The sequence below is a fragment of the Grus americana genome, chromosome 3 (genome assembly GCF_028858705.1).
Source record: "Grus americana isolate bGruAme1 chromosome 3, bGruAme1.mat, whole genome shotgun sequence".
NCBI classification, from domain to species: domain Eukaryota; kingdom Metazoa; phylum Chordata; class Aves; order Gruiformes; family Gruidae; genus Grus; species Grus americana.
The window spans coordinates 20,090,614-20,114,793 of record NC_072854.1 but is presented as its reverse complement, the minus strand read 5'-3'; the positions used below and the strand labels follow the sequence as shown (position 1 = coordinate 20,114,793).

Genomic DNA, 24,180 nt, shown 5'->3' with positions numbered 1-24,180 from the left:
CACATGCCATCACAGCAGAGCAGTAACTGACCATACTTTGCAAGAGTAGATCATGAAAGAGTATTTAATTCTGAATTACAGTGCAGAGGTTTTATTCTTATAATGCATTGCTGCTGTTCTGTTCATTTCAGCTGATGATTGTGTTCTCCAAGGGTGAAGAAAAACTGACAGGACTGTGATGATAGAGCATGGCAAACAGCTCCATGGCCTACAACCAGCTATGGAGCACACAAGACAGCTTGTTTCCATCTCTAAACAGACATTGTGCTTTGGTAAGATGTTCTTGTGGACATGATCTTGGCTGCTGAACTGATTCAGACATTTAAAAGTAACATCTGAGCACTAACCATCTAACCACTCTCTTCCAATTATACATTTATCCACCATAAAACTGTACCAACAGGCGTTTCCTGGAATCACGATGCTGTTAATAAATATCAACAGAATGTAATGTTTCTATAATGCTAAAAAGGATGATCTAAAAACTGAGTTTCTGGACAGAATCTCAAGATCCTGGGGTACGTTTTCAGGCACATCCATAGACACCTTCTATTTGATTTACCTGAGTAAATCACTTAAAACACCTTGTGCCTTTGTTTCCTGTTATTACAATGGGGATTCTTCTTTCTCTCTGTTACGGTTGTATATTATGCAAATAAAATTAATCATATTATGTGTACAGACACTGTAGTTGTAGAGGACAAAACAGATTCTATATTCAGAATACCAAGATTAACAGGACCCAGAGCATTCCCAAGATACAATATACAGTTATCATTTTAAGCTACGGCCAACTAGAATAACATGCCAATCAGTTTGATCAAGAACAAGAGAAGAGTCATGTTAGACTCAGGGTTTGTTGAAGACTAGACCATGCCCTCTTGTTTTATTCGTGTTAAGTATGCTGGCAGTGACACTAACTATGGCATTTGTAAAACCATCTTAAAAGAGAGCAGCAAAAGGAAAAGTAGTGAATATGCTAAAAAGCTGTAGTGAACATGCTAAGGTTGCATTAACAAATGTATCAAAAACTTCTGAAAAAATACTGAATTGAACCTATGCCAGCCTCTAGCAAGACAGAACTACTTTTTTCTTTTGTAACCAGGCTCTCTTCTGCTGGGAGCAATGTACAAAGGCAAATACAGACTATGGCAATAACGTGATCGAGTTGGGTTTTTTTACATTTTGGAATTGTCATGGTTAAAAATAATTGGTAGCAACAAACCAGAACTGAAGAATCACAGAAATTTTTAAATACAAATCAATTTATACTCTCCTCCAGAAAGTTTTAAGAGTTATCAAGTACTGCTATGATATTCAACTTCATTGCAAGATTTCCATGTGACTTCTTAACTCTCTTAAGCAGTTGCAGGTACATAGCCAGAGACACTAGCGTTGGGTTCACTATCATTTTTGGGGTAAGAGTCAACTGAATTCTTCTTGCCCCATGGAAACGTCAGTCTCATTTGCAAGATTATACATAAAAAGATTAAAAGACTAGAAAACTAAATTAAACCTCAAATTTGTTCCCTTGCAACAGAGGCCATATTCTTACGAGAAGTAAACATGTTATCTGCAGTGATGGACTGGAGCAGATGGAGGGGGAAGCAAGAGAAAGAATTGAAAGAAACGGCAAATCATTCAAAGTCATTGTATCTATACAGATTTACATCAGATGGGGCCATGAGTCTGGGTTAGCATGTATTTTCTTAAAATCAATTTATTATCCTTTTAAAGTTGATCTGAAAACTGTCAGACCTTTCATATTTTATACTCGATTGTCAGAGTCCTTCCTGTTTGAACACGGAATGCGTTCAATGCTCAAAAGCTTCAACGATAGCCCACACAATCTAGAAAAGAACAGGATCAATAATATGTAGTAATAAAAGTTTCTCACACTTTAGAAAATAATAAGATTAATAATAATGCTGCTGCTTAGTAAAAAAAACTTCTTCCTTCTCCCCCCCCCAAGTGTGAACAGCCTTGGTTGGGCTGGTTTTGAAATCGCAGAAATTCAGAGTAACAGAATCTCATGGCCCTGCACCAAAAGGAGAATTTCTATCCCCCATGCTGTAGAAGTTTTTTTAAACCAAACTCAAAGAAATTGAATACTGAGAAAGATTGCCTTTTGGTACACAGGATATTTAAGAATAATTTTCTAAATTTTGGCAAGACACAACGTTCAGATTTTTGTTATGAAACATACAGAAGTACAAGAAAAAAATTAAGTACTCTTACTCACCCACTATTAATATTTGGTTGGGTATTCTTTTCTATTTAAACAGACAATGTTAATGATGATTCTCCAAATACTTAAACACAATCCTACCTAGTCTCATGGGTTCATCGACTCTACAAGTACAAACCTCTGCTTGTACACCTTGCTAGAAGAGACATAACTATTTTACAACTATTGTAACTAACCAAACAATACTGCAGCCACGGCAAAGGTTTCGTCATGATCAGTGACCTTTGTATGAGGCTTACCTTGCCATGGTTGTACTTATACGGTGATGGTAGTTTTCATACATGCCCCAGGCAGGCGTGTATTAGTTTCCTGATCTAAATACACATGTGCACACACATTCAATAAGTCTCTCAAAAATTATTTAAAATGTGGAGAAGAGCATAGCTCTAAGTAAGGAAATGGTTATTTATGGAGGTCAGATTGCACTCCTAGGGAAGACAGATCATTGCTGTACTACATCATATTAAAGACATCTAACCCATACCCTACCTCCATGACAGGCCAGTAGAAATGCTTCAAGAGCATGAAAGAACACAGCCAGTTCAGCAGTATCACCAGTTCGGTTACCAGCAATCCAGAGTAAAGACTTTGAAGGCAAAAGTTATGTGGGGACTAGTTACTATGATAGCCACCCTTGAACTATTGTCCACAAAAATGCCTAAGCCTTTTTAAATTTCTTTCTTCCTTTGGTTTTCACTCTATCATTGGTGAGTTCCACCATTAAAATTATCTGCTATGAGAAAATGTATTTTCTTGTTTTAAATTTGCTACCTTGTATTTTCAGTGGATGCATTGTAAGAAACAGAGAAAGACTCCTCAATGTTCATTTTACTCCCCAGCATTTATTTCTCTTAAAATAATTCTATTCTATAAGCTGCATCTCATAGTTGCGGAGATAATCAATATACACCTGGGGATATTGCTAAGGTTGAAAAAGTTTTCTGTATGTGTGTAGAGAGGATTAAAGTTTGTTTTAGCCGTTCTTCTGTTTATTCTACCTTCTCCCAAACTTTTCAGATCAAATTCTTCTCAAAATTATAATAATTTGGAAACAAGAATTGACAAACATCACCAATCTGCAACCTAAATTACAATTTTTAGCAATTTAAATAAGCTGACTTAAATGCTCTGCCTCCTGTTGCAATGTGGATGCCTCAGTTGAGGAGTAGTGATAGGAACATAAACCATGAAGAGTTCAACAGAGCAGTAGCTGTAGTCTTCAGAAGTGATCCAGTGACCATGGATGCTTGCGGATCAGGTGCTTACAAAGCCTCATGGGTAAGTGCCCACACATTTTTAAAAATTGCCACCTGAGGTCCTTTAGGAGAGTTTAAATAGGTGATATATCAGGCTCAAAGTTGATATAGTATTGAAAGGTAATTGAAAGGGATTTTATTATGGAACTATTAAGAGCAATTCACAGAGGATATTTAGTGGCAGTTAATACTTGTGCTCTTACAAAATGCCTTAAGTACGAATAGCTGTATGATGGTAAATGTCTTAGTGTTGGGAGTTGAAGTTAACTCTACGAGCTTTCATGTCTAAATGTAAAGTATCTACTATGACCAAAATATTGCAGGTTTTAAAACTAAAAGCATTCTTTTCTGCAATGAAATAGTCTTGGCACCTTAAAAAAAAAAAAATCAGCAGCTTTAAAATTCCCCAATGTCACCTACTATGCTTAAACGTATAATCAACAGCTGAGTAATCCAAAACAGCAGAATCCAACCATGCCAAAACTTAAACTTCACCCAGCTGTGACTTCATTCCCCAGGCTGTGACTTTGCAAATTCTTTCTCAGGAGGTGAACTAAAGCAAATGGTGCTGGATTTGTAGTAAAGGGCACCTCTCCAGCATTACCATTTTTCACCAGAAACACCTACAGGTTCCCATTCCACCTATAAAGGAAACTGCCTACACTGCGGAGGAAGAACCAAGAAATATTGGCCTGCCCTGATGTTAAATCATTATGGCTATGACAGGCATTCCTACACATGATGCATGTGCAGCTGCAAATAAGGTCACCGTGTTGTTCTCCTTGGCAGTTAACACTATGTGCTGAACATCTCGGCTTCCATTTTAAATTTACACTAGCTTCACTCCCTTAAAAATTAGATGAAAAATTTGCCAAGTAATTAGATTTCTTTGTCTAATTAGTGAAGACTTAATTCACTACTGATATACTTCACCTTTCTGTGAGCTACTTTAGTAATGACTTTCACATATTCAGAGCTTTCCATACCACTGAGCTCCAAACTAATTTACAAACTTTGGATATTATTATTATTACGTACTGTGACAGTAAATAATGGAATCCCCAGATTCAGAGGTATGTCAGATCCAGGCTTCCTTCAAAACACCCACATTTTCAGATAAAAATCAGAGCTGCTGGGCTTGCCGCAGTCACGGTATATGCACAAACCAGGTCAACACGGTGTGTGCAGTCAGTCCTGTGTTTCTAACAGCACACGGGCTTCATCAACAGCCTGGCACAGAAAACGTCCAAGTGCTTCCTAACCATTATAATTACAGAACACCTGGCAGTGTATACACAAACATTTCTGTCATCCGTTAGAGCAAATCAGCATGGCACTGATAAAAGTCAATGGCAATGAGCTTATTTAAAACAGACAGGGACCTGGTCTTGAAGAACCTACCTCTGCCAATTGCATAAACTAATTTTAGCAAAGCAGTGCTGTATTTTCTAAAAGAATCTCGTTGGTACTAGCTTAGCATTAGCTTGGCTACATTTGGAAAATCAGGATTCAATTTACTTGCTTATTGCAGTAGTATGGCCTAGTGAAGACAGGATTCACTAAGAACTACTGTCGAAGACAGCTTAGTGAGAATTCGCTGATAAAAAATATTATTTAAATAATCTCACTACAAGACAGCATCTCTCATCATGGATGCTGGCCAAGTGCTTCCAATATTTTGTGAGTTAGTGCAGCCAGAGGCAAAAACAAACCCAACAGTCACCAGGAGGATTTGTGGGGCTTCCCCTGGTAGCTTCCTATCCAAGTACACTGCATGCTTTGTGAGATCTGATACTACATGTGGCAGGGCTGCTGCTAAGAGGGTCACCATGGGATTATTTTAATGTTCACTGAAATGGAAGCAATTTATTACATACTGCAGTAGCATTGCTTTCATTCAAATTATAAGAGGTTGCAAGTAGCCTTTTAAATCTGCTTTGCCTTTCCCTCTGGTACCAGCCTACCTTCAAGCTTCTTGGAAAGACGATGCTCTGCGAAGCAGGCTTCGGAGGTTATACTAAGAACAGAGCATTCAGTAAGCACTCTGTTGACCTCCCAGAGCATGCAGGGTTAGAAACATACATCTGCATGAGTAAATTGGGTTTCCCCAATGGCCTAAGAATGGGATGCATCTGCGGAACAAGTTTTGCACTTACTTGAATATTATCATAAAACATTTACATGATTTAATTAGATTATGTAAATGCTTTACTCCAATTTGAAGCTTTGAAAATCATAATGTCATGCTTTAAATTATGCAAGTATTGAAAATGCTTTTCACAGCAGTAGAAGCAAAAACACAAGTGAGACAGTCCTGCCACATGCCCTTCTGCTGTTCTCTACTCACCGAAGACCACGCAGAATGCATTACTGTAATCCTGACTTTCTATTAACATTTTCTGCACAGAATGTAGCTATTTTGTGCCCTGATTTTATGCTAAGTCCCAAATCCAAATTTGATTTGGAAAACGTTCTGTGGTTTATATCCACATCCTGACTAAGCAGCAGATTTTTCACAATGGCCTCCCCACCATTCTCTGACACGCAGCATGCACTTCATGGCAAGGAGACCTCAGCAAGGAGATTCAGTAAGAGTTATTCAGGGAACCATCTTCCTAACTGCTGAGCAGTGAAAAAGGGAAGTAGGTAAAACCTTAGCAAATGTTTTTCTCAAGTTAACTTACTTCTACTGCACTCCTGGGTAGGATGGTGCTGCCACAATACTGAGAACAATGTCACTAAGAGATCCTGCACCCCATAGGACATTCATTAAACAATACAAAACAGGCATCCATACAATCTACAGATACAAATTACAGCAGGCAGGAATGGTACTAAATTACCTGGAGACAAAATGAACCACAACTAGAGACAAAAAAAACATCACGAATTAATTCCAGAAATTAACATGTAGTCACAAAAAAGTCACCACACTTGGGTAGCTGAATTTTAGCGGACTTCTTTATTCAGAATATCACTTATTTTGCAATACAAACTGAGCGCACCAGATTCTTCTTCAATACAGCTGCTCGATGTGCCTGATCTACACCACCACACAGATTGCCTTAAAGGGCTCTAAAGCGTGCACCACTTTACATTAGGGTCACAAATCTTTCTATGCAGTCGGAATACCTCACCCCAAATCCTACTGGTGCCTCCATATTCTGACACCGCCCCCTCAAACTGAAGATCATGGACAGAACATAAAAAATGAAAATAAACCTTAAGTTCATGAAAAATCCTAAAATGTTTAAATTAAAATGTTCCAAGGCAAGGGAACTTTGGAGAATAATAGGTCAGAGAGAGATTTTTTTCTGCCTGTGCAAGCATTGGGCTGTTCTTCACCACATGGTGAAAGGACCTACTGCACAGCTCTTCAGCCATGGGTGACCAGAGAATAGTTCATATGCAGGCCAGGTTATGTCATAAGATTGTCGGTATATCCATGCTGATACAACCATCTGGGGTAACACATGATCTCTAGTGGCAGCCTACATTCCCGGCTTACCATAGAATAAACCTGTCCATTTTTACCTCACACAGATGTGTTGGGTTTGCATGGCAAGGTTTTGGTAGCGGAGGGGGAGGCTACAGGGGTGGCTTCTGTGAGAAGCTGCTAGAAGCTCCCCCTGTGTCTGACAGAGCCAATGCCAGCCGGCTCCAAGACGGACCTGCCGCTGGCCAAGGCCAAGCCCATCAGCGCCTCTGTGATAACATATTTAAGAAGGGGAAAAAAAAACAGTTAGAGAGAGCTTTTGCAGCCGGAGAGAGGAGTGAGAAGATGTAAGAAACTCTACAGACACCAAGGTCAGTGCAGATGGAGGGGCACGAGGTGCCCCAGGCGCCGGAGCAGAGATCCCCCTGCAGCCCGTGGTGAAGACCATGGTGAAGCAGGCTGTCCCCCTGCAGCCCATGGAGGAAGGATGAGGGGGTGTAGCGATTCCACCTGCAGCACGTGGAGGACCCCACGCCGGAGCAGCTGGAGGCACCTGAAGGAGGCTGTGGCCCCATGGGAAGCCCACGCTGGAGCAAGCTCCTGGCAGGACCTGTGGACCCGTGAAGAGGGGAGCCCACGCCAGGGCAGGTTTGCTGGCAGGACTTGTGACCCCGTGGGGGACCCCACGCTGGAGCAGTTTGCTCCTGAAGGTCTGCACCCCATGAGAGGGACTCCATGCTGGAGCAGGGGAACGATGAGAGGAGTCCTCCCCCTGAGGATGAAGAGGCGGCAGAAACAACGTGTGATGAACTGACCATAACCCCCATTCCCCGTCCCCCTGTGCCGCTAAGGGGGGAGGAGGTTGAAGCTGGGAGTGAAGTCGAGCCCGGGAAGATGGGAGGGGTGGGGGGAGGTGTTTTAAGAGTTGATTTTATTTCTCATTCCTCTACTCTGTTTTGCTTAGTAATAAATTAGATGAATTCCCTCTCTAAGTTCGGTCTGTTTTGCTCGTGACAACAATTAGTGAGTGATCTCTCCCTGTCCTTATCTCGACCCACAAGCGTTTCGTTACACCTTTTCTCCCCTGTCTAGTGAACGAGGAGAGTGAGAGAGCGGCTCTGGTGGGCACCTGGCCTCCAGCCAGGGTCAACCCACCACAACAGATTAGGACTCTTGGGAAAGCTGCTCTCTCAGCAACCCTTTGTCGTCTATGGCATGCTGCCCTGCTTTGGTTAGGACTTCTGAGAAAGCTGATGAGTTGTGAGAAAAGGCTGTATGAAAGTCTATGGGGAAAAGCCACATGTGATAAACATAAAATTGCAGACAGAGATAATACTGTTGCGGTGGGAAACATTAGCAGCTCAAGAACTCAGTAGGGAAATGACACCAAAATGCAAAGGTATATAATCCTAATGTGATAAATGGAGCTGGAAGATGACAACTCTACAACTCTGTTCCAAGCAGCACAGAGGACAACCCTTCCCCAGTCTACTGACACCTTCCTGGTCAGCAAAATTCAGTTCAGGTGTCTTACCAGACATGGGGAATACACTCATGCTAGACCAGTAGCCCGTTTAACTTTTTGCCTATATCCTACTTGCAGAGTCTCTTTGCACATTTCAAAAGATACCTGAACTGACTAGCACAGACAGACACAAGCCACTGCTTTTTCCCACATACCCTCCTCGCTTGCAGCTCTCAGATTATTATAAATACCTTGTTTGTGACAACAGGAAGATACTTGTCTGCAACACACTTGCTCCCTACCTCCACTTGCTAGACTTTCCCATTCTCTACCAACCTCAGCCAGTCATCACAACACTGCAACCTGTTCACCTGCCTTTTTTACAGCGCCCCTTACATTCAGTACTCTTTCCAGGACAATTCACCCAAAATGTCATTCTTTTTTGGCTATATGGGAAAGTTACAGCAGACAAACAATAAACTAGTAGGGACAAATTAATTTTTAAGACTTTCATATAACATTCTTCAGGGATGCATGGGTGCTCCCTTTGCTGTAAGGACAGAACTGATGCTGATCACCACTCAGAAAAATTCACAAAACCCAAAAGTGAAATATTCATAAAACTTGTCATCTGAAAATAATTTGCTACAAACAAGTGTAAAGAACAACACCCTCCCAACTGAACAGTAAAGTGGTTTTCAAACACCAAATAGTAAAAGTCTCATTATCCTTCCCAGCAGACATTATCCCACAATGTGTAAAACAGAACTGACTCAGCCGCTGTTATGGGTAATACCAGAAGAGCTCAGGGTACTTACTCTCCAGTTCTGATGGGTTTTAAGTCAGCTCATAAGGCTGTCATACAGGCCTGGCAGCAAAATTAAGTTGCTCTCATTCCAGGTTCCACAATGTCTTTCCTGTGATAGGAATCCTTGAGATGAAGCTCCCAGTCCAAAAATTACACCCTCCTGTGGTTATTGGAGAAAATAAATTGAGCACAGCTGACTGAAATTATTCTGATTCAATTATTTCATGAACACTTCAACTAACCACATTTATCAGCCTCCTAAACTCATAAATCATAGCAATCTCTGTTGGGAAATTCAAAATTGATGTGGCCCCGCCTGAATCAGAGAAGGCAGTAGGTATCTGACAGCCTTGAGGAGCAGCCTTGTGTGAGTTGATTGGAATTTCTAGCAGTATTAATCTTAATAACCTCAGGTAGCTTCCTCCCTGCAGCCTATGTGTTTCTGCACAAGCAGTGAGGGAGGGAGCACTGCAACAATTACTCCCTCTTTCTTTCCAGCTGACTCTGTTTTCTGATGAATATGAACACATCAGTCATGCTCAGCCTTCATCCACAGCTCTTCTCAGCCCTCAGCAATGACCAGTCCAAAACCTGTAGAATTTAAATTGTGATTTGAGCCCTGAGGTATAGGACACAGGAATAGCAACCAGAATACCTCCCGATACAGCAGCATGAAGAGACTTAGAAACAAAAGCAGCTTTTCCTTCTGTCTTACAAGAAGTGCCTACGAACTGCAACAGAAAATTATACAGCATTTAGCCAAGTCATTCAAACAATAGACTGAAGATATTCAAACCGTATTAACACTGAAATAGATGATTAAAACACAGATCAGAAATATGCATCTATCTAGGAAACTGAATCCAAGTAACTGTCACTCACATCTAACAGGATGGTCAGAACAGTTGTTGAAGCTCTCTGGTATTTGCTTTGCGAAGGATTAAACAGCTCCCATTGTGATGAAGCTTCTAACAGACTTTCCAATAATAATGTATCTACCAGATTTCTCCCATTTTACCCAGATTGACTTATAGCAAAAAGCAACAGTATCAAAGTATCTATGGCTCCATCTACCTACCAGCTGCTATCAGCAGACGTGTACGCACCCAAGCCTAACTCTTTTGTAGTTGCAAATAAACATGTTACACAGCTACTCTCCTAAAGATAAGGAAACATTCTTAATTTTAAGAAGATGCTTTCCTGTTTGTGCTCATATATCACCATCCTGAGCAGCTGGACTCCTTTTTTGGAAACAGTTTTAGGTAGGTAACTTCAGCTTAAAATACTGAAAATACTGTGTATATTGAGACACAGCTGAAAGTACTCGAGGGTTTTACCCCACCAGCTGCATGCTGGAAAACAGATCATTCTTGTTCACAATCTCTGTAAAGTCAAGTTCCAGGTATTCTCTCTGCCCCCCACCCCAATTTCCAGGCACAGAGTGAAAGGATGGTTCATTACTTACTTTAGCAGAAACTCTTTCCTATTATAAGAAACTAAGAGAGTATGTTCGTTTGTTTTTTCATGTGTGTTTGAAGACAAGTTAAATTTACTGTTATATACTACCTTTCACCCATCCTCTTTGGAAAACAGAGAGGTATAAGGGAAATCATACAAACATTCAGATTATAATTCTGGCTATTCTGTGTAACACAATGGATAATCCACACTTTGTTGCATGGACGTGATCACGTAATTTCTGATATTTGCTAGTATTTTGACTGTATGTTTATTAAAAAAAAAAACCTAAGTAAAAAAAGGAAAACCAAATAAAACATTCATAATTTGGCTAAAATTTCCTCACTCTGAAACACATTTCCTTGTCCAACTCTATGCACTGCTGTTCCACATAGCTCCAAATATCAATACCATTTCTGCTATTTTCCAGTCTTTCTTGTCTTCTCAGTCCTCCGCAAATTTTTTAGAAACTGGCAGTGGTTCAGAGAATTTGTCTGCCAAGTCTGTTACCACCCCAGGACTCAGCTCATCTAGACTTGCTGATTAGTATGTGGTATCTTTGGGTTTTCGAAGGTTCCCCACACTCTTCTAAATACATTCTGCTTAAAAGCTTTTCCATAGTTCCTCCTGCCAAAATCCTGAACTCGGGGCAGCATCAGAATAAATGGACAATTTGCTGAGAAGGTACATTAGAGGTCCTCCCCGCTCAGCTCAGCTGCTTGGCAGCTGTTACTACAGCTCCAGGGCAATAGCAACCCACATATCTGCCATGCATCTCCACACGGGGAGCCTGGCTCCTGGATTCAGTAAGATTCATTCATCTCTTTCTCCCCAAAGCTATCTTCTGTGGTGGAGCACTAAAACCCCTTTATGAAGTTGGGGCTGTTGTAGCACCAAAAGCTGTAGAATCAAAACAGGGGGGATTTTCTCAAGAATAGCTCAAAATTCTTTTACTGTAAAGTAAGTCAGTGTGGAAGGGAGGATGTGTCTCAGATACTTCATTAATCACATTTAATGTCTTGAGTTGTTCTCACTAGGACACTCCCCTGAAGCCATAAATGGAGATAAACAGTGTCTGCCATAAACAGATGCTTTTGCAGATCTAACTAGCACGACTCAAGAAATAGTCCACGTGAAATTTTCTTCCTGCCTCTCAGGGTACTGCTCCCCTTTGATTACCCAATCTGATAACTTTGCACTGAAACGGCCTACAACTGCTCACACGTGCAGTTGCAACCTGATCTCTGAAAAGAATAGTGACCAGCTAAAAACACTGACCCCTTAAAACCTACAAGTTTGAACTAGTAACTTACGGATCAACCAAGAACTTGACAGCAATTATCATGCATGAACCATCTCCAATATCAGAACTAAAATGCTGCAATATAAAATGGCAATTCTCTAGCACTGAAATCAGTTAACATAGGGAGATTAACAAGAAAAAAATTGAAGGACCTTTAACATCATAGCCAAAAGAAAAGGAAACAAATATTCTTTTTTTTCCCACTCCTTACCCCTTTATCTTTTTCTTTACTTCATTTACTGCCAATTTCTTCCATCTTTCCTATTTCTGTTTTCCAAACTGATCTTTCCTTGATCTTGTCTTTTTCAATTCACTTTTCACTCTGTATTTGTCAGTCTTCCTTTTACTTCTTCTTCTTTGTCTTTCTCTCCAAGTCTCTGTGTCATTTCCTTCTCACTTCGCTAGCTCCTCACTGACCAATGTGGCAGGTGGAATGAGCAGGAGCAATGTGCAAATTGTTCTGGAGAGTATCTGCGGCTTCACACCCAGCAGCTCCTTTTATGGGAAGGCTAGGCTTTTCTAAAAACTGATTTGCACTTTTCTTTCAGTCACTTCACTTGCTATTCCAGAAATCATGGGCTTTCTGCAGCCTCAGAATGGCATTCATACCACAGGCTCCACAACAAAACTTTTAAGGACTTTCTTCATATCCCCAAGAAAAAAAAAAAAAAAAAAGACAAAACAAAAAAACCCCTCGACATCCTCTGTGAAGCCAAACAGCAGCTCTATAGCATTATAAACTTGTATCCAAATACTGATCTTAAGAGTTATCATTACCTACCTTTCATTGCTTCAGTTATGTCAAAGGCATACCTACCTCATGGTGTCTTACCATGTCAGACGATACTCTTGAAGGCCATCTCAAACACGCTGCAGAATTTCAGTCTCACATACTGCAACAGGTTCCAGGCTGTAAGATTTGGGAATTCCGAATGAAAAGACAAACGCAGAACTAATGCTTTCTGTTGTCAGCTGGAAAATACAATAGTCAGGCAGCTTAATTCTTTACGAAGCACAGTTTTAAACTGAGTGTTGAACATAGTCCAGATCATATGGCTTCTTATTTCCACTCACCTTTGAGAAATGAAAAGGTATGAGGTAAGGAGAACTGGTCTAGAGTAAGCATCAAGTCTACCTGTGCCATCCAGTACATGTTCTTCATTAATTCTAATGTTGACAAGCAGTTCATTAACTTCATGGGCTTCAGTACAGGTCAGGCTAATTTTAGCGCTGACACCACAGACAAAGTCTAGGTCAGTACTGAGGGGTTTTGCTTTTTGGCATTTAGGGTAGTGTTATTTTTTAATTTGAAGTTAGCACCAGGTTTAGTTCAAGCGAAACAGATTGTTATTTCAAGCTTCTCATTAAATGGCCAAGACTTGTATTGACTTTGGTTAGCTTCATTTAGATCACGCTCAAAACCTTTTTTAAAATATTACCAATTCCTTTCTCCTTTAATAATTCACTTTCTGTGGGATAAAAATACTGTATCTCAAGCATTTTTGTAATTCCATACCAGACACAAACTAGACTGGTGACAAAGAAATGCTTTTCAGCACCAAATCTGGAATAAAAGAAGCTTTTAGACGGCAACATTGACAATCTGACATTTTTAAGGAATACCATAATTCACTTTTTCAAAATCTATTAAAGCTTCTTACCTGTATGCAGTCTGCAAAGAAAGAAAAAATAATTTAAGAGGTGTTTGTTTGAAAACACAACAATTATGTGCTGATAAACAGCATTCTCTATGAGACATTGAAACAACCCTGTGCTGTGAGATGAGTTAGACCATGATTTGAATCTCTGAAGCAGTGATGGACTCCTTGCTGCACAGAAATCACCTTGCCTCCACAGTCTTACTACCTTTGCAACAAGGTAGTTTCCAGAAATACTTGTATTCTGTAAGAAATTCATCTGAGACATGAGTGTTTTCTGAAATCCCTTAACACGCACAACTTATGACCAAAGTAAACAGTTGTGAGAGAGAAACATGCAGGAGCAACGTGCTGTCTCAGCACTACAGACAAAGCTTTAGAGAATAAGTTGTTATTTTTAACTTGCATTTTCTACCTTTATTGGCAATTAGCACATGTAAGTGAAGGTAACTGGTAGTGGAAGGTAAGTGAAGACTAGACAAGCACACAGGGATTCTCTGCCAGTACTCTTTATAGTGTCCAGCAATTCATGGTTCAAAAGTATTTTCTAAGCCAGAGATGCTGCCTTTATATTTAGCAGCCTTTAATGGATTAATCTTTCAAGTAATGTTAAAGTTTACATGACTGAACTAGTAATGAGATTTTTTTTTTGTTTCTTCAGGTGTTTGGGGTTTTTTTGGTTTTGGTTTTTGCTTGTTTGTTTGTTGGGTTTTTGGTTTTTTTTTTAATCAAGGGGAAGGGGTTGTTAAAGAGGAGTGCCATAGCTCACCTGCACGCCTGTGGAGACCACCTCATTTTGTACGCTTTGAGCCACCACCTGCAGATTCCATTTAATAACCTCTAGTGCTGGTATCAGGAGAGACAGTGAACAATCACTTCCTATTCATCCTCTCCTTCTGCCACTTGTGATTTTATGGACTTTTATCATTCCCTCTCAAACATCTGCCTTTTGGTCTATTTAGTTATCCTCATACAGGTGTTGCATGCTATTCGTCATTCCTGTCACCCTCCTCTCAAATCTTTCCCAGTTTTACTACACGGGGTTTGAGATGGAAGAAACCAGAACTACACATGGTATTCAAGATGCACACATCCCATAGATTTATAAATATGTATTATTTAATGGGTCCACAATGCTTTATTTTGTTCTCTATTTGCTTTCTAGTAATTCCAAACATTTTAATTAAAAATTTTAACCTCTATTAAGCTGATGCATTTAAAGGTCCATGAAAACCCTAAGATCTTACTTCCAAGTAATAACCATATATTGGTGGTCCCCAGGACTTATGTAAAATGACTGTTTTCTCCCATATCCATTACTTCACATTTCCTGCACTGAATTTCATCTACCATTTTATCATCCAGTCACTCTGTGAGGTAAGGCCCTTCCATAATTCTTCAGTCATCTTTACTACTCTGAACAGTATCTGCAAGTTTTGCCATCTTTCTATGCAGCCCTTTTTCCAAAAAGGCCATGAGAATACTGTTAAGCACAGGCCTAGGCACAGATCCTTGCAGACTTCATTAGTAATTTCTTTTGGCCATGAAATGTGAGGATTTATTCCTGCTTCCTATTTCCTATTTTTTAACCAGTTATTTAACCATCTTTGAACCTTTCCTCTTACCCTACAGCAGCTTGCTAACAGCCTGGGACAAAATCTTGTCAAAAGCCTTCACTTTCTGAAGGTCATTTCCATATTGCCGCCAGTGCTGTACATGTAGTTCAGATCCCGCTTTACAGACAACTGAGAATGATTAAAACTTGACCCTTCCTGCTCTCTTGATTCTACCGTAATGCGTTTCATTCAAATTTGACCTGCTCCTCCCTTCCTTCCCAGGGTACATCCCCTCTCTTCTTCCCTATTGAGTGATACACACATTTAACAAAACTAAACCAAAAGAAAACATTTGTTGATATTATTTGTTTACAGAGCTTTCCAGCTTGTATCAGCTTACAATATTAAAGGAAATACAGCCACATAAAAATTAGTCTGCAATCTGTCCTGCATTTATTACATGGTAAAAATCAAATCCCACATACTGTTTCATAATTTCCCCATCACGTTCACACTGCAAGCCATATACATTAACAGACAATAAAGTTTCATTAGACCTTTATTGCTAATGTGAAGAAAGTTTTAAAGAGCTCTGCTGCATACTAAAGATGTACTGCAGGGTGGGGTTTTTTGGGGGGAGCAGGGAAGACACACATGACATGACCCAACAAGGTTTTGCATCTGAAGATTGAAAGCTCCACATATAAAGCTGCAGCCCAACCAAGGATTTTGATATTCAGACAACTGAAGCACTACTGATTTGGAAATGTAATTTTTCTTACAGTATACAGGTGAATAGCTCATCCCTAATTACAGATTGAGACAATTTGAAATAGCACAAGTTTAAAATCTTAACGCACAAAATCAGACCATCAGAATTTCCAATGAAGCATTCATTCTGGAGCAGACAGGCAGCATCATAACACAAATACAAACAATAGTACAGATGAATTAATTTGATTACTTCACTCCTATGAATTCTTCCAAGCAAGGTCTTTAAGAAAGGCAGAAATAGAATTCAACTTTCATCTTTCCTGGATGTTTTGGCCTATGGCAGTCAGTCATGCTCTCAAAGCGTGTTCTCACAGTAGCAGCTGTGTATACACAACAAATCACATTTGGACATGTTTCGATCCAAGAGCGGGTAAGGACAAGCAGAGGTGAGCAGCAGGCTGTCCCTCAACACTAACACCAATGGTTGCCGTAGCAACGGGAAGAATCACGGGAAGAGGCTGGTATTGATCTTTCCGTCCTGTGTTCTTGCCATTTCTTCAGAGTGGTCTTACACAAAGCTACCACAACCAACATCATTGCACATACCCAGGCTCTGAAGTTAATGGGAAATAATAGCGATGGAAAGGTAACAGGGAATAATCACTGCTGCGGTTAGTCTGAGCACACAAAGAACAGGCAGCAGAATTTTCATCTTAACACAAGCTATGCAAGGGGAAGTGGGGGGGTGTCAGTACGTCCAGGCATGTTTCACCATGCCTTCCATCTACATTTCAAGTTTTCTGTGCGTTCTCCTGCAGGGCAGCATCTGCCTGTTCTCAGCATTTGTAACAAGAGAGTAACCGATGCCTAGGTCAGGTATTGCAAAGAGTAGGATATAGCAAAGGATGTTTTGTGCTTAGCTGAAAGCCTGCTACATCACGTCAGCATACTGCAGAATGGCACAGAGCCAAAAGGATAAGAAGGAGATACTACTTACAAATATTAAAGAGATTTTTCAGGTTAACAATGGCATAGCTCCAGAGTCCCTCAAAATATACTACAGCACAACTAAGTACTATAAACATGGGATAATACATTACATGAGAATATAAGAGATTTCGGTAAAGACTAGTATTGTGTTTCCAATAACACATAACTCAAAATTGCATTTAGTTTGCAAATTACAGGATGGTACTCTGTTGATACTACCATAAGGCTTAAATGAAAAATATATTTTGAAGGTTTCACCTTCACAATTAACATTTCTTCTTAGGATACACAAAATGGGAAAAAAGTGTTTAAAATAGACTGAATTAAGAAAGCCTTTTAAGACCAGTCCCAACTGCATCTATAAATATTGAAGAATGACCAGAATAGTTAGCAGAATGTGGCCCTAGCTAAGAGCAGAAGGGTCATTATATCAGAAAGATAAAATATTATTCTTGTAAACGAGTAGATCGCTTCTGCTACATGCACCCTACATTGTCCCAGTTTTATATCAGCATAACAACACCTCTGTAATCCACTATATTTGCATAAACCTGAAGGAATAAAGCAATAGTATGGAAAGTACTCAATATCTCTGAAACTTTGTGAATTATAAAGACATTAGCCCCTCAAAAAAAAAATCTAACTAGTACAGCTTTCAGAAAATGCATCATAGTTTTCCAAGGCAAATACAAAAGACAAATTAAAAGTGTCTCTATTAGTACGGATATTCTTAACAAAATTTTAACATTATACTCAATAAAAATAGATCCTGAAAAAAACCTAAACAATACCTACCAATTGTGTACATCAAGATAAGAACTCCACCATAATCCAAACAAATTATAACAGTATGTGATATTTAAGAGCTCTGGGAACCCTGTTAATAACAAGTCTCCCATCATAACTCAAAGAGGCAAACAGCCACGGGTCTGCTGAGGACCATTCAACTGCATATACGCTATCTTCATGTTCTTCATAGGTAGCTATTACACTGTCCTGAAGGGGCTCTTTAATCCTAAAATTGAAGGGAGAGGGGGGGAAGAAAAAGAAAAAAAAAAAAAAAAAAAGAAAATACTAAGGATCTGTGAACACACTTGATTTAAAAGACAATATTAAGTGTCATTAACATTTAGATACACAACCTCCCATTTAAAGTATAAAAATGCAGTAGTAGGCTCTAAGGAAATATTTTATACCAGATATCTGCATGTACCTATGTTTTAGATAACACAGCAGACTCAAGTTAAAGACCCCATTTGCAGGGACAAAGTACCTCTTAATCTCAGCTTCAGTGCATTTCCAAGTCTCTCATACCCTACACTACGCACCTCTCTCTCCCTAAAGCAAGGTAAGCTACAGGGTATGATTGAAATGCACTGAAACATACATTTTTATCAACACCTTTTCTCTCTCACCATGGTCCATCCCTTCCTTTCCCCCGTTGTTGTTAACTGAATTCTTAAAATAATATATAATCTTAATAGAAATGCGTAGGCAGATAAGAAGTTGCAGTCCTTAACATCACAGTTTCTCCTGTGCTGGCATCCTGGACCCATTCTCTCAAGACTAATGGAAGGGACACAGAGGCACCACTCTGAACACTTTAATTTTTATCTCCCATTCCTAGAGTTATACCAACACTGGATTCTCATCTGTTATTGTATACCTCACCTTTCACTCCAACACCCAAGCTCCTGGTCACCTATATCATGACAGACAGACAGACAGATGCTCTTTTGCATTGCAAATATATTAGGAACAGATTCAGGCTATTCTCTGAAGTCCAAACCACCCAAGAGTCACCGATTGTGCTCTGCTGGCTGAGAACAGCCCGTCTTCCCTCCACTCACAGAGACAGTCCCTCTTCTCAGAGCAATACCGCAGCACATTACTCTGTAGCTACAGGATAGGTGAGTTTTCAGAGTATGACCTTAGAGCTCCTTCACCCACAGAGGATCACCTCTGCCTGACAGGAATCAGTCAGCCTTTCAGGAGCATCCCCCTGCCTCCCAGAAACAGCCTTGTATTACAGCTGCAATCCTCCTAACAGAAAGCAAAGCCAAAAAGCCTTGTGAATGCCACTCAGTCATTCAAACAGATGCTGCTACTACAGAAATGAAGTGTTGTTATTGGCCATCTTTGCCCTTTACCACTGCTCTCTGAAAGCATGCGTCTCTATGATCACAAAGCGTATATGGTATCACATTTGAATCACTTGCAGGGTATCGCTGCTCCACCTAGCCAGCCTAACCAGCTGTGAATCTAACATCACAATTAAAATTCAATTGAATTTAATGAATAAACCAAAAGCAGTCTGATACTGCAGAATAGCTTCAGATATTTAGTTTCAAGGACTTTCATCATTTACTTATGCTATGTTTAAGGTCAACTAACAAAAAAAGGTCATAGCACAAACAACACGCAGCCCCGGTTAATCGCAAAGAGCAGGCTTATTTTGCAATTCTCCTGAATATGTACTTTGATACAAACCATCTAACAGCAGAGAGCTAATAAACACGCACGCACACAGACACTTCACCTCCTGCAATGTGTTTTTCTAACTTTCTGTTAACTGACATGCCTGGTTAAGTGAAAGTTGGTCATGTCCCTAGACAGCAATGTGCTTCACGCAGTGCTCACCCACTTACCCACAACTCCATTATTCTGAAGGTTTCAAATGTCTCTCTGGATAAGCAGGGGAGTAATGCACAGTGCACATGGCTGTCAGGGGACACGACCGACTTTCAGTTAACCAGGAGTCTCAGTTAACCAAAGGTTGGATAAACAAGGACAAATAAGCTTCTAGATTATACTATTTTCAGTATGCTCAGAGTTGTTTCAGTGTTTCATTTAAATAACACAGTTCATCTAATTTAATTTACAGAAGTCATAGGGGAATGAGTGTTCAGGAAAGAAGCCTGTAGATGAATGTCTGTTTGGCATTTCCATTTATAACTACAATTTTTAACTGTCTTTTATTGTTGTCTATACACTGCATTTCTTCTTGGGCATGGAAGTAATTTTGCGCCTTCCCAGAAAAAGAAAGCATGCTATTCCATGTGGTTCTTCAGGCCACATGAGTTCAGTTTTTGGTGGGGTTTTTTTGTTTGTTTTAAATAGCACAGATCTGTAATAACATTATGTATAAACTACTTGTGCATAAGAATGGCATAGCCTTGAGACAGTTATTGAGAATCCGAGAAAATCCTTACAGAAGTGATCACTTGGTGTAAAAGATCTAGATACAAGATAATCAGGGTGGGGAAAAAAAAAATCGTCTCAGAATGACATGTGTTTCAGGAACAATACAGAAGAACCAAAAGAAACTGTCCATGAGCACCCTTTACAAACACTATGAATGACAACAGATTAGCCTTTAAATTATGTAATGGATAATGAGCCCAGAAGGATTCTGCTAGTGGAACAAAGAACAATTTATTTTGTGTATGTGAAATATTGTTCAAAAGAAGTAAAAAACCAGAAGAGGCAAGGCTGTTTGTGGTGGGTGCTTTTCTTCACAACAGGAATCTCTTGGAGACAGATCACTTTACCCCATGCTAAGAGACTTCCAAGAAAACACCTCAGATTTGTCTGCATTTTGGCTATGTGTGTGCAGTTTTTGGTAATCCAAGAATAGGCTGAGGATACTATTTTTGAACCTATATGAATCTAGGATACTTACAAATGTTCAGTTTCTGAGTCCCACAACAAACTATTTACTCTCACTGAAATTTTTTGCAGCTTTTACACATTTTTATTCATTAAAGAATCAGCTTAGACTCTCCTAACTCCCCAGAAATTAAATATAATTTGGTTAATGCAAGAAGTTACAGACTTAACAGTTATGATGCTGACATTTATTTAAGCAAGGTAACAAATACCTTTTAAATATATATAGAGAGAGTCTATGAAAAAAGATTATTTTGGTCACAGCACATACTAGTGGAACACATACGAAACAACTTGTACTTAAGATGTTTTTGTCTATTTAGATATTTTAATTATCCTTCTGTTTTTATCAGTTGCTACAATTTTATTTCTCCTTAACATACAGTAGGTAATTTCAGAGCCTAACATGTCATAGCACTGATGAGTGTATTTTTTTTCTAATACTCTATTCATAATGTAGCAGTAATTAAAAGAATACTGGTATACTTTCAAGTGCATTTTTCTTAGCTCAGAAACTTTCCATTTCATAGTTACCAACTTCTGATGACAATGCCCAGGTTATTTGCTGCCTTAGATGCATAACACCGGACACAGAAGAGGAGAGCATTCAAAATGGACTTGATACTGGGATAGTCAGCAGATCTTTGGCAGGTTTTGGAACAGGGAGGAGAGTTCAGGACCTTAAATTTCTTCCCAGTAAGAGAAGTTCAGAATCAGGAAGAATACCGTACAGAGGTGGATATGAAGTAAACTTTCTTCTATGCTATTTTAATATATATAATTCAGGTTGTTGCCAAAAGAGAGATTTCTGTTTTTACTTAAAAGCTGCAGGTTACGGGTGTAAAAACGTAGTTGCTATGCTATAGCTAGTTCAGAGTACCACGAGTGTTAGGTGCTTGGCCTGCCAATCCCTTGATAGAGCTGTCTGACTAGACTATATTCGATAAGCATACTTGGTAATCACTTGTTATGCCTGGCAAGCTTAGCAAACTATTTTCTTTCTTGTCCTAAACCTCCCTGTCCCTTAAAAAGTTGCTTTAGTTTCTCTTTTTCCTGTACTATTTTAAATACTTGTTCTGGCCAGACTAAAATACACTTTTCTCTCCTTATATATGTTCTTGCATTGTATCAACTGACAAGGTATCAAACTCTTATGTCATCAAGAACTCATAGTAGGAAATGTGTAATCTCCCCCTACATTCTGCATAAACTTAAGACCTGTGCCACAGAGAGCTGAAACTTGACTGGTTTCTCTTTGTTGTCTTATTCACATAGCACAACCCCTACCAGTTTCTCCTATGAAAGGAGAAGAGCTTTCATTTTACTAGATAACTTTGAGGTTAATTGTGTTACAGACTTGAGAGAGAAGCCTGTTAAACCTTGGATAATTGTTTTCATGTAGAGAGCTGTTATTTCCAATTACTTCCCATGCTAACAACCACTTAAGTTCGCAGTGCTTGCGATTCTATTTTGTCACCACAATGTTCAATACAATATGTTTCTGAGAGTCACCAAAATCATTAACTCCTTATCACAGTCAAAATTAAATCCTCTTTAATCTAAAAATTACTATGAAATAGATGTGACTCAAAAGAGCAGCAACATGTACTGCAGTGTCCAAAATGAATCCTGAAAAGCATGCCAGTGGATTCCAGAATAAGCCCTGTGGATGCTCTTTCCCATTAACTGCAGGAGAAAACTTAGCAAAACTTAGGTTGTGTTTCTGGTAAGCTTAGACAACACACTAGTTTTTCACTCTTAAGGAAAACAGAATTCAAGGATGTTTATACTGGAACACAATTTTTATATATAATAATTGGCCATTCGTGCTATTGTAAACTATTTTTTTTTTTTTTTTACTCAAAACCAGCCTTCTGAACTGCTTCTACAGGAAAATGCCATCTTTAAAAACAGGAAATGCATATTTTAGTATAACAGGTTTCATAGTTGTCCTAATATGCAAAATAAATTAAGGAGGATATATCTGCTGATGGGGCTTAAAAAAAGAAATAGCACAGAAAAAACACATGTTTTTAAAGCCAAATAGTCTAGGAATTGGAAAGTGCTGCTGCACTAGCTTTGGCCCAGCTTCTTACACATCCAATCAAGTAAAGTCCTGAATACTGACATTCCTCAAAACAGAAACTATTTAAGCTGTTTTAATTAATTGAGTCTCTTGGCTGATGCCATAGCATAATCCTATGATTTCTAGATTTCTCTGACATATAAATACCACAAGCTAAATATCATCAAAATTAACACTACTGGCAGCTGTGTGAAAATGCCCTAAAAGTCTGCTTTACCATGAATGTTTGGCAAATACTTGTCAAAATATCAATGTTGACAATTCACTCTCCTGAAGTCACAGATGCGTATACAAAGGTGTTACATTAGATCACACAGTTCACACATGTTATCGTCACACCACAGGATTTACTATTCAAAAAGCTCCAAACCACATTTCTATCACAAAAAGTAGGAACCACCACCTCCTATACATGGAATTTTGAAGGAAATCTCTTTCTACAGAGAGGCCAGCCACCATTTTTTCTCTGGTCCACTCCAATTGCTGAAGATGTTCCTACACTTTAAGTCTCATTAAAAACTTCACTATCTCAAAGAGATAGTCTGTACTGGAAGGACCAATCCTTCACATATCTCGGCTTTAAATGCAACATGGTGAGAAGTGCTTGTGTTAGATCTCGTTCTGTTTGTATCAAAGGACAGTGTGGCTAACATCTATGGTGAAAAAGGTGGAAATATAAGACTTCAGGAAAAACACTAAAAAAAGGTATTTTCTAACATGAATTTTTCGTACAATCTTCAATACTAACAAAGATAAGGATAAGCTTAGAACACATTGTCAAAAAACATAGCATGAGGGAGAAGACAGCATACTGACCTTAGCAATCAGTTCTGCCAGTGAAAACACAGCAGACATCCTAAGCCTGTAAACCTCAAAGAGAGCTAAGGGAGCTGGTAGCTCATTCTGCAAAATTAAAGTTTAAGGATGGCTTCCTTTTCAGGACTGATGTATAAGCTCAAAATGGTATTGACCATATAAATCTTTTCATTGGTATGGATACAGAAAAGGCTTTTTCTCTTAAAAAGCAAGTTCTCAATTATCAATTGAGCCTTGTCACGAAGTTCTGGCCATAGAAGTCATGAAGAATGAAAACACTGCTGTAGATGCAGCATGTACCTTGCTATTGGTGCTCCTAAGGTAGCAAATGGTCTTCCCACGCTGCATATCAACATACCAAACAGAGACCTACAGAGTTTAAAATTCAAACTTATAAGGCAAATAAATATAAAGCAATAACTAAAGAAAAGGAATCCTGACTGGTGAGTAAAGGTGGGCACACTAAGAGCCTGGTAGTTTTTGTTTATTTTTAGAAATAGCAATGTAGAACTAAAGTGACTGTCAGGCTGGTTTAATACAACCAAATACAGGCTCACTCACTAACATAAGTATTTGGATGACAAAAGAATGAAGAAAGAATATAAGACACCACCACCACCCTTTGGGGGAAGTTCTCAGTGCTCTGCAGATATCGAAAAGGGAACTGACAGACACCTTCAGAAGCTTTGGAATTAATGCAAGTTCAGGGTTGCAGGG

At 39.3% G+C, this 24,180-nt stretch overlaps 1 protein-coding gene across 12 annotated transcripts in view; it reads right to left on the bottom strand.

Annotated features, from left to right (window-relative positions):
* EIPR1 (EARP complex and GARP complex interacting protein 1) overlaps positions 1 to 24,180 on the bottom strand; it is a 126,699-nt gene that overhangs the window by 20,696 nt on the left and 81,823 nt on the right. For 5 of the 12 annotated variants that reach the window (XR_008576257.1, XR_008576254.1, XR_008576259.1 and 2 more), the window contains 2 exons: positions 17,688 to 17,907; positions 9,224 to 12,946 (listed from right to left, as the gene is read on the bottom strand). Coding sequence is in view for 2 of the 12 variants with exons in the window: in XM_054819251.1 (XP_054675226.1) it covers positions 17,733 to 17,907 (175 nt within the window). In the remaining 10 variants the exon portion in view is untranslated. Of the gene's footprint in view, positions 1 to 7,890; positions 12,947 to 15,621; positions 17,908 to 24,180 lie in introns of those variants that run through there. The other 7 variants (XR_008576261.1, XR_008576258.1, XR_008576255.1 and 4 more) reach the window with 7 other exon arrangements.